The following is a 10657-nucleotide window of genomic DNA, read 5'->3' as shown; positions in this document are numbered from 1 at the left end:
GCCCACCGTCACTCCTCGCGGCACCGGCGCTCACCTTCACATCTTCGCCGCCAAAAAGGTTGTTGCACAACTGTCAATGGGTTGTAGCTCACACCGTCAGGGGTTGCAAGCCTCGTCGTCCGCTGCTCGCAGCTTCTCCGTTGTCGCTTCCATCATGGCCACTCAGCGCGTGGCAACACGACAGATTGGCGGTCCCAGTACGAGCACCCGTTGGTTGCAGCTTCCCCGCTTGCCGGTTCCAGCATAGCCGTCCACGCGCCGCAACACGGTCGGTACCTCGACGTCGCAAACATTCGGCAGCCATCCCAGCATCCTGTGGTCATCGTCCTAGCATCCTGCGATCACCGTCCCAACACCCCGGGCTTTGTTGTAGTTGTGCCTAGGCAGCACCCGGCTTTGCGGTGACGTTGCAGGTAGAGGCGGAGGTTGGTCCCAACTCTCCGTGGTTCATGTTGTAGCACCGGCATGGTCAGTTCAGCATCCCCTGTGTCACCTTTGTAGCAACGCCCGACGCGGGTCGTAGCACCCTTGGTGGATGGTTCCAGCTCCCACCGGTGTCCGTCGTAGCACCCCGATGGCTCGATTGCAGCATCCCGCGTTGTCGTCGTAGCACCCTGTGGCCGCATCCCAGCACCAGCTGCCTCGGTCTCCAGCAACGGCTCTCGCCATCTCTAGCAGCAGCGGCCGCTGCTCACAGCATACCAGCATACGGTTGTCGTCGTCACAGCATGGGTGTCTGCCATCTTTAGCACATGCAGCAGCAGCTTGGAGCACGCCAGGTTCCTGGTGGGTCATCGTTGTAGCACAGGTGGTTGTCATCTCCAGCGTCGGCTCTCACCACTTGTAGACAGAGATTTGGGTGTGCTGGCCTTGCTCGAAGAATATGTCACTCATCGCCGCAGTCAGTTGCCCGCCCGTACCTATCGTGTATGCCGATCTTGATCAGGTGACGTGTGCAGTCCTTGCGCCTCAATTCGGAGCAAGGCGCGTGTGGGGGAAGAGAATGCGCGAAAAGAAAAAAAGAGCGATGGAGAGCCTGGGAGAAGATGCGGGGAGTAGTAGTGGTGGCCAGCCAGGGCCAAGCCCATCCCAAGAATATGGGCGCGACTGATATTTGAAAATATGAGCACTCCGTTTCCATGATAACTGGCAAGTTGCTCCATTGGAACGTCACTGAAGCCAACCATCGACTTTAAGTTTAACTACCCGGGAGTTGGCTTGTCCTCATTTCTAACAGATACTCGAATGAAAAAATACGATACCATAGTCCCCGCTACTCTCCTCAACACTGGAATCATATGTTCAGCTACTACCTGCTTCCCTTTGGTCAGATCTCTGTTTTACTGCTTACGGCAGTGCCAAATTCGCCAGATGAGAGCATCAGGAAGGGAGTACGCCGCGCGCATGACCTACCAAAGAGCTCGAAAGAAGCACACGGCCATCTCAGGGAATTCCAATCTATTGGATATCCCACACAAGTAAGACACATTTCACTCAGCAGAGGCAAGAACAAACTAGAAAAGCACAAACTTTCGATCAACGAACACAGTATCCGATGGCAAATGTAGACTAACAATGTACGCTCATAGCTAGACGGCAAATGTATGTAGACAAATAATGTGCGCTCATGCTAGACGTCAGCGATCAACCTGTGAGGGTAAATCCTCTACCAATAAACTCACCGGCACGAAGCCATGCATACAACTCAATGCCAAACAATGCGGCAACCCCGGCATGCTCAGCCTTCAGGTCCTTTCTGTTTTTCAGCAAGAGCTTTACAGCATCAACCTCTTTCCAGAAAGCCTCGTAACGGCCAGGAATGCTGCAACAAACGTGTCCTCCGTCAGTAAATATATCAAACTTCTGATAAGTGATTACAACACCGTAAATGAAGTACGCATGTTAAATTGTCCAGTTTTATGCAAAATTTTGGAATATACAACTATGCAATCTAATTAATTCTTTGTTTTTGTTTCGAACCAGTTGTCATACAGTTAAATGGTTAAATAGGAACGGACATACAAATAACCCAGACGCAGAAACCTAGACATAACCCAGAATACCAATATGCATAAACCAACATTATAAAGAATCCAGGATCCCTACAGTCTCATCCAGAGTGGAACTCATGAACATTGTGTCATATTTACCATATTGTTTCTTCATCAAGGAATCAAATTCTAACAATTCATAGTTTATCTTGCACGTCCTTGCGGGCCTGGACAGGTTCGAAACAAAAGACCGAGATCAAACTAATGTTGCCACCTCCTAACTCTAATACTTAGGAGGTGACAACCAACTGTAAAAGATTATCACCCAACCATAAGAACTTCAAAGTTATGCATGTAATTTGCTATCCATAATTCCATATAAGCTCGATATAAACTGACATGACCAAGCAGTGCGATTCCCAATAGACAAGGCAGCAAACCCAACTGAAGTATTTTATAAATAAAGCAGATTTCATTCAGCATTAAGACACCCCGCATAGTTAATGAACATCCATCCAGTAGAGCCATATGATCAATCAAAAGGAAAGATAATCTGAAATTAAAGACTCCTACTCTATTCTTAATTAAGGTGGTGTTCACAAGTAGCCTCTAGTTGAAACCTCACAGAAGCTAGAATTTACATTGGTTAGAAAGCCTGAATCCTCAATATCTTGAGTGATACAAATCAGCACACAAGGGATAACAACTAGGCAGGCCGTAAAATTTGTTGTAGTCCATTTTCAAGAGAGAGCATCATGGCTGCCTGGACGCAAGGCGACAATAGGATTTCGCGACAAAGCCTGAAACTCCCTTTTGGGTTTTGGTTCTTGAATCCTTGCTACTAGTAAAAATAAAAACAAACAAGGAACAGTTTACTTTATTTCAGGGTGCCCAAACCAAGCTATATATACAGCCCATGGCTATAAGGCAAACAATCAGCCAGAGCCCTTTTGCATTCCCAATCCCCCATCCGACCACTAAACCTCGCAAGCTGCAACAAGAAAAACCCACAATACACCATCCGTGCACGCAAGCTGACAAATCGAAATTGGCATACCCAGACCAAACAAGCACCAATGAACCCTACAAAGGCGTAACATTAACTAGTTATCGCAACAGAAACGGAAGCTAGTAGGCACATCAGCTAGCAGATCAACATCAGGAAACAATCTATGATGCAGGAGCACAGCAGAGATGGATGGTAAGAACAAAGTGCAACGGTAGGGGCTAGGGATCGTCCGGACCTGGCGAGGCGGGTGTAGAAGAGCTGCTTGGAGAGCTCCTGGCACTTTTCGACGGTGGGCGGGTCGACGACGTACTGCTTGTTCCTCTCCATGAGCGTCCTGTGGTACTCGCGCCCTTGCTTGGCCGCGGAGCTCGCCGCCTCGGCCGCCTTGGACTGCATCGCGCTCCCTTGCTTGGCCGCGAAGCTCGCCGCCTCGGACGCCTTGGACTGCAGCGCGCCCCCGTGCTTGGCCGCGAAGCTTGCCGCCTCGGACGCCTTGGACTGCAGCGTCGCCCCATGCTTGGCCGCAATGCTTGCCGCCTCGGACGCCTTGGACTGCAGAGTGGCCCCGTGCTTGGCCGCGAAGCTTGCCGCCTCGGACTGCAGCGCACCCCCGTGCTTGGCCGCGAACCTCGTCGCCTCGGCCGCCTTGGACTGCAGCTGAGCCATCCTCGAGGCCAACGCCGCCCTGGACTGCAGCGCCATCCTCGACGCCAGCGCCGCCATGGATCTGCCCGCCGTTCGCAGGTGCAATGCGGAGAGAAGGTTAGAGGTAGATCGGGAAGCACAAACTCGCGACCAATTTGATGACGGTTTCGCTGGTTGGTTCACCTCTGCTTTCTTGGTGAGGGGGTTTGGAGGACGGAGCCGAAGAGATTCTAGAAGGCGTAACGCAGGCAGAGCCGTAAGGGCCGACGGGATGTGTTCTATAGGGGCGCTTTGCACAAGTAGGTCCCGTTTCCCGCAAAAAAAACAAGTACATCCCTTTAAGCGTACGATTGGTAAGTTTACAACCGCCTATGGTAAATAAATACTTGCAGCACAAGATTTTGAGTCCTTGAAGTTTGGAGCAGATAAGATAACAATTGTGTGCAAATCATGATGACGTAAACATGTACAGTAGCAATTTTTTAAATTTGTTTTAAAATAGTTTGAATTGCTTACCACATGTACTGTAGCAAATTTGCATCATACAAGAACGAAGTCATAAAGGTGTATTACAATATGTAGAGCAAAAGCAGTTACAGCAACACCAAGTGCACGAGTCCATGCTCATCCGCACAGCCCGTGCATACATCCAACCAGGCACAAACAACAGCAAGTTTTGCACGTCCGAGCACAACGTCCTTATTTCAGTGTAGAATCAAAAACAAATATAACAAGCCAGAACAGTAACAAACGGCGCTTCACTTGGTCCACCAGTGAAGGAAATCCTTGCGCCTGTTGATCTTCTTCTGGAGCTGGAGAACACCGTACAGTAGGGCCTCAGCAGTTGGGGGGCATCCAGGGACGTAGATGTCCACAGGAACAATGCGGTCGCATCCGCGCACAACAGAGTAGGAGTAGTGGTAGTATCCACCACCATTGGCACAGCTGCCCATCGAAATGACCCAACGTGGCTCGGGCATCTGATCATAAACCCTGCAGATAAAGTTGCAAATGACAGGAGCATTAGAGAAAAAGGAACTTGTGAGACAGACAGAATGACCTTAAAGCAAATCATCTCTGAATATTGTTTGCTAAAGTCAGAAGACGTTCACCAATTCTTCTAAAGTACAGATACGCCCCCAAAAGGAGAAGCATGTGGCATACTAAGAAGCTAAGTACTCCTTCCGTTCCATTCCATAATTCTTGTCTGGTTTTAGTTCAAATTATGGAACGGAGGGCAGATAAATCTAGCTTTGTTCCTAGGGGATGAAGACAACAGCACACTTATTTCCATGTAAACCGAGACATTCACATATCATATCACAATCATATACTTCCTTTGATTAATAATGTCAGCAGTTTTAGTATTTTAATCATCACTATGTAACAAATTACCAATACGATAATATCAAATTGATACTAGTAAATTGATCATGAAATATGTTTCCATTATGTACAATTGCTTTTGTTTGAAGGACAGGTCTGGCGCAGTGAAGTACTCCCCACTTGTGCAAAGAGGTCTTGGCTTCGACACAGCCACTCTGCAATGCACTGTGCAGGGATAAGGCTTGCCATGTATAATCCTTCCCCGGATCTCACCTGGGGTGGGACCGTGGGAGCCTCTAGCACTGGGTAAAATTGCTTTTGTTTGGAATAACATGTTTTTCTGAGAAGTTACTTACTTTGACAAATGTGTCAATGTGCTAAACTACTTACAATGTGAATCAGAGGGAGTAATTCTTAAGGTGCCACAAAAGCACATCAATCAGTTAAAAAATTATCAGATTTAAATTCTTTTTATGGTCCAGTCTCTTGGCTAAGCGAGTTCATGCATATATAAAGTAGTCTGTGAATGTTTTCTTCTTTTTTGATACTATTGTGTTGAAATATAGAAATATTTGGATATTAACAGCAGCACATTATCACAGGAAATAGGATATTCAAACTTAGCAAGCCTAAATAACCTATGTCTATGTTCACACACTATCTAACAAGTCAGCAAATGCTTCTTCACTTGTAAGATTGAGTAATCCATACTCTAAGAGCCTAAGAACTAGTCATGGGACTGGCCCAACCTAAACATAAAAACAACTTATGTTGTGAAATCTCTTCAGCCATACAGGGAATATACTAAATTATAGTCTTCGTCACAGGATTCTGCTTTTAGCGATATATGCAGACAACATGCTTGCAATCATGGTGTATTGATAGTATTTAGTACTAGGGATGCTGAAATGTATATGCATTTCTGTGTTTCATCCTGTGAGGTGGTCCATTTACACAAACCACATATTCCAACGATCATAGTTTGTGTTGTTTCTGACAGGTATCCAAATCAAATACACAGATTGTGAAAAAGGACTTGGGATGAGCTGTTGTTCATTTTGTGACAAGTTTCCAAATCAAACTTTAAAATGCGGAACGAGAACTTCGTACACTATTAGAGCGTAGAAATCACATTACTGGTCTGTGCCAGCAGGAAGATCCCCCAAAACAAAGGGTTGAGCAAGAACTTCTTTCAGATTCAATTGATTTCTACTTAAATTATGGTGTTCATCACAGGCTCTAGCTTTAGCAATATGCGGTAGGCAGGCTTGTAGTCATGATGTATTGATATTTAGCAATATGGATGCTGGAATGTAAGCATTTCTGTGTTTCATCCCCTGAAGTGGTCCATTTATGCAAACCACGCATTCTAACGATCAGAGTTGGTGTTGTTTCTAGCAGATGTTTAAATCAAATACACAGATGGGGAATGGAGTTAGTACGAGCTGGTGTTCATTATGTGGCAGGTTTCGAAATCAAATTCGAAAATGGGGAACAAGAACTGTGTGCAGTATTAGAGCGTGGATAACATTCACATTCGGGGTCTGTGCCAATGAGAAGATCCTCACAAACAGCGAATTCAATAAATATTTGAGCCAGAACTTATATCCGATTCAATAGATTTCTAATTAAATCCCTTCCGAGATCTAAGCGGGGGCGCCCAAATCGGCCGCACGCAAGGGAAATCTGAGCAGCAACGGAGGAGGGAGTTCGGTACCGACTTGCGGAGGGCGGGCGCCATCTTGTTGGTGAGCGTGCCGGCGACAATCATGCAGTCGGACTGGCGCGGGGACGGGCGGAAGATGACGCCGAATCGGTCGAAGTCGTAGCGGGCGGCGCCAGCGTGCATCATCTCGACGGCGCAGCAGGCGAGCCCGAAGGTCATGGGCCAGATCGAGCCCCTTCGCGCCCAGTTCATGAGGTCGTCCACCTTGGAGACGACGAACTCGGCCGCCTTGGACCCCGCCGCCGGCGGAGGCACGCCCGCGTAGGGCGCCGGTGGGGTCGGGGAGGCGCCCGCGGCGGCGGCGGCGGAGTACGTCCGCGGCGACGCGGAGAGGAGGGCCAGCCGGGCCGTGCGCGGGAGCAGCGCCATGGTCGTTGCCTAGGGTTTCCTTCCTTGCCTCGTGGAGGGGGAGGTGGAAGCGTGGGCGATTGGGCGTTGCCTTCTCCGAGCTCTGTCTCTCTCTCGGCAGTCGGACGCGGCTCGTGGTGTGCCGGGCGCACGCCTGGAGTGTGGATTGCCCAAGCCCAGCTCCGGTAGACTGTGGTGGGCCGGCCGCAGTTGCTATAACAACCAGGCCCAGCACTCGGTTCCGAAGGGATGCATGAATGGGCTCAAAGTTTTTTTTTCGAGGAAAACGGGCTGAAAGTTAGGGGCTGTTTGGTTCTAGGCCTAGCATTATCACACTTTGCCACACATTTTTGCCAACCTTACCTAAGCTTTTAAGCTTAGTTCATCAAAATAAGAGTCACAAGTTGGCAAACCTAAGAGAATCTTACCATACTTTTTATGTGTATGTCATGTGAGGCTCAAGTGTGGCTTGCCTAAGATGTGGCTTGAACCAAACACTCACCTAAGTTAATCAAACTAGCCTAACCTTAGTTGTGACAACCTTTGGCAAAGTTAGTCACAAATCAAACAGCCCCTTAGAGTTCGAGCTTTCGTAACGAAAAAAAGTTCATTCGAGCATGGCCTGAGCTGCGTCGTCGTGGACTGGTGGTCACCGGCGACGATCCCCGTCGCCGTCGGTCAGAATCGGCATGTTTCTTATGTGACTAGCTTTGTATTCCGTGGCTCCTGTGAATTCAGGTCGGCAACTTTCCCGTGGATCGATGAGGGCATATCCCACGAATATGTGCCTAAACTTCGGTGAGACGGGACCTGTAGCGAACTTGCATTGGAATATCCCTTTCAGTTTCACGGGCACACGATTCGCCAAGATATGTTGGCGGCCGCGCAATAATGTCTACCCTACTCTCCTGGAACAAGATTTAGCGCTGGCACCCCGCAAAAAAGAAAAAAGATTTAGCGCTGGCAGGAGGTTGCAGGAAAAGCAAACGCCACGGTTTCTTGCAGCCTGAAACACGTTGGGCCAAAAAGGTTCACTATCTTGCACCGTCTTTTAACTGGTGATAATTTTCCCGCAAAATAGGGAAAAATACTTTATAAATGATGGTTGTTGGCAAATGCACACGACCACAAATGCACAAAATCACATGTGCACGGTTGAACGTATACTCTCTATAACTGCCTATGACGGCGACCGAATTAATAGTAAACAAAGACGTGGCAAGTACGAGGATATATGCCTTCAAATGTGCACAGAGGTTCATCAATTTGTGACCACGAAATGATTGTCATTTTCCTATACTACAAAATCACGGAAATGATAACCGGCAAACGTCAGCTGGGAGAGGATGTCAAGCGAACGTTTTTTGGCAACTTTATTTGGTAAGAGATGACAAATTCTACCCTTTTTTGAAGCGTAATTTTTTCTCCTTAGAAAATCTCATGCATCTCTGAAGAATTTTTTCAACCTCATACAACTAAAGTTGATGTCTAAAACATTCACAAATACCAACCCCTCCTAAAAAACGTTCGTCAGATATTGCGGTCCCAAATTTACAAGTTAATTTTTTACGAATGGAATCAAACACGCAAAGTTGTCCGCCGATGACAAGCAGCTTCAGAAAGACTAGCAAGATTGCTGCTAGATGTGTTGGCTGGAACAGGGTCACACATGCGGTGAGTAATCCAAGCTATTCAAAAAGATGTGTTGGTGGGAACAAATTTGTGATTTAGCTCCAATTTGTTGCCCCTTCCAAGTTCCTTCTATTTGCATACAATTGGGAACTTTTACTCTGTCTACGAAAGAAGAAAAATATTCCAAGAAATGTAGAAGGTAGCAGGGCAGCATGCTTGAGACAATATCGATCGGCCGAAATTGACTTCCGTCACATCAACTCAAGTATTCTTTTCGTCAATCGATAGATAAATGGGATACAGCGAGCTTCGCCATTGCCAGGAGGCCCAAGGACGACACGCACAAATCAGTCAGATACTACTGCTATCGAGTTCGCCATTGGCGCTCGAACACCGAATCCTTAATTAGCTTCCACCGACGCCCTACCCAAACTCGTACTACTACACACCAGCATATCAAAGCAAGCAAATCAGAAGATAAGGTATCGATCCCCAAATTAATGGTAAATGCAGCAGGGACGGATGGATCAGTTCTTGACGCCGAGCGGCATGGGCATGCCGTCCTGGACGGCCGCCGGCAGCGACTCGAGCTTGCAGTCGAGCGGCAGCAGCGTGCTCTCCTCGACGAGCACCCGGCTGATGAGCCGCAGCAGCGTCTCCTGCATGTCCTTGCCGTCGCTCCACGGGTGCACCTCGGCCTGGAGCAGGCCCGGGTTCTCGCAGATGAGGTCCCACACGGGGAACCCCTTGCGCGGCATCATGAAGTCCTCCCTGGCGAGCCGCAGCGACGGGCAGTAGTCGCCGCGCCCGTCGCCGAGGTAGATGAAGCGCTTCCTGGCGTCGGCGGAGGCGCGGATGCGGTCGAGCACCTGGCCCTTGCACATGTTGGGCGGGCAGGTGCCGAGGCCGCAGCCGTGCGGGCCGGCGTGGAAGTCGTGGTGCGGCGCGATGCGGAGGCGGCCGTCGGCGTCGACGCGGCTGGGGTTGGTGTTGATCTCGGAGAAGCAGCCCCGGAGGCCGTGGTGGTCGAGGACGGCCTCGATGAAGAAGCGGTTGGCGTCGCTGAGGACCCGGAGGTCGCAGCCGAGGCTGTGGGCGGCCCTGATGGCGGCGACGACGTGCGGGTCGATGGGCGCGGCACGGAGCACGTCGGCGACGTCGCGGAGGGTCCTGCCCTGCGCGTGCAGCTCCCCCATGACGGTGTCGATGAGGGTGTTCCACGGCATGGTGGGCAGGAGGCGGTCGAAGAGCTCCGTGGCGCCGAGGCCGTCGACGACCCAGTTGTCGCTGTCGACGTCGATGATGGTCTTGTCGAAGTCGAACACCACCACCACGCCGTCCATCTCGACGTACGGTCCTTCTTCTTGGATTGGATTTCGGAGTGGTGTGCGTGCGTGCGTGCCTGCGTGCGGTTTGCCTCGAGTGGTCTTGACGAGGGCTATATACTGGCCCGGGACGGGGAGGCGGGAAGATGCTGAGGGAATATTACGAGATGCCTACGAATAGGGGCAGGCATCGGATCGGACTTGCTCCGGCGCGTTGCAGTAATTAGCTGCCCTTTCCGGAAGGCGCGCGGCGAATCAGGTTTGGTTTTGGTTCTGGGGATTCGGTTTTGTTGTAGTTTATGCCGTGGCATATGCGCGTTCGCGTCTTTGCCTCCCGCGGCCAGAAGGCGCGAGGTGGCTTCTCGTGGTGTGGCCGTGAACGTGAAGGATCCGGAGGGGCTCCTGCATGTGGCCAGGGGAATATCCTCTCTTGTGCCGTCGTGGTGCCGCTTTCGCCCGCCCGTTCTGGCTCGCGGCTGCTGGGTTCGCGCGTCCGGGCAAGTCACGGAACACTTTCGAGCGTACATGTTTCTCTCGCGCTCTAACCAATGCCCTATATGTATAGCGAAGGATCCGGCGAAGCAAAACCTTTGTGAAATATTTTTACTCCACTAAGCTATGGCCAGACCTAGCCGATCTCCTACACATAATAAAG

At 49.8% G+C, this 10657-nt stretch overlaps 3 protein-coding genes across 3 annotated transcripts; all 3 read right to left on the bottom strand.

Moving 5' to 3' along the window:
* Positions 1–1515: 1515 nt before the first annotated feature.
* LOC109783535 (uncharacterized) lies at positions 1516–4130 on the bottom strand. Its single transcript, XM_073510690.1, has 2 exons — positions 3236–4130; positions 1516–1822 (listed from the first exon to the last, which is right to left on the bottom strand). The coding sequence occupies exons 1-2, from the start codon at positions 3721–3723 to the stop codon at positions 1645–1647; spliced, it is 666 nt and encodes a 221-aa protein (XP_073366791.1). The 5' UTR covers positions 3724–4130; the 3' UTR covers positions 1516–1644.
* A 171-nt stretch (positions 4131–4301) lies between these two features.
* On the bottom strand, positions 4302–7224 carry LOC120976792 (uncharacterized). The gene is made up of 2 exons (XM_040404206.3): positions 6693–7224; positions 4302–4638 (listed from the first exon to the last, which is right to left on the bottom strand). Exons 1-2 carry the CDS (start codon positions 7064–7066, stop codon positions 4404–4406), a joined length of 609 nt encoding a protein of 202 aa, XP_040260140.1. The 5' UTR covers positions 7067–7224; the 3' UTR covers positions 4302–4403.
* Positions 7225–8933: 1709 nt separating this feature from the next.
* On the bottom strand, positions 8934–10370 carry LOC109783536 (inorganic pyrophosphatase 1). The gene has a single exon (XM_020342135.4). The coding sequence runs from the start codon at positions 10018–10020 to the stop codon at positions 9205–9207; it is 816 nt and encodes a 271-aa protein (XP_020197724.1). The 5' UTR covers positions 10021–10370; the 3' UTR covers positions 8934–9204.
* Between the last annotated feature and the right edge of the window lie 287 nt (positions 10371–10657).

This window comes from Aegilops tauschii, chromosome 3 (assembly GCF_002575655.3).
Source record: "Aegilops tauschii subsp. strangulata cultivar AL8/78 chromosome 3, Aet v6.0, whole genome shotgun sequence".
Taxonomy (NCBI): domain Eukaryota; kingdom Viridiplantae; phylum Streptophyta; class Magnoliopsida; order Poales; family Poaceae; genus Aegilops; species Aegilops tauschii.
Note: the sequence above shows the minus strand (reverse complement) of the source record. Positions and strands in the feature narration are given on the sequence as shown.

Excerpts from the sequence above, each read along its gene's own strand:
- LOC109783536 (XM_020342135.4), bottom strand. The coding sequence starts at position 10,020 with ATGGACGGCGTGGTGGTGGTGTTCGACTTCGACAAGACCATCATCGAC.
- LOC120976792 (XM_040404206.3), bottom strand. The coding sequence starts at position 7,066 with ATGGCGCTGCTCCCGCGCACGGCCCGGCTGGCCCTCCTCTCCGCGTCG. Across the intron at positions 4,639-6,692 it reads ATGGCGCCCGCCCTCCGCAA|GGTTTATGATCAGATGCCCG; the intron begins GTCGGTACCGAA and ends CTTTATCTGCAG.
- LOC109783535 (XM_073510690.1), bottom strand. The coding sequence starts at position 3,723 with ATGGCGGCGCTGGCGTCGAGGATGGCGCTGCAGTCCAGGGCGGCGTTG. Across the intron at positions 1,823-3,235 it reads TTCTACACCCGCCTCGCCAG|CATTCCTGGCCGTTACGAGG; the intron begins GTCCGGACGATC and ends CGTTTGTTGCAG.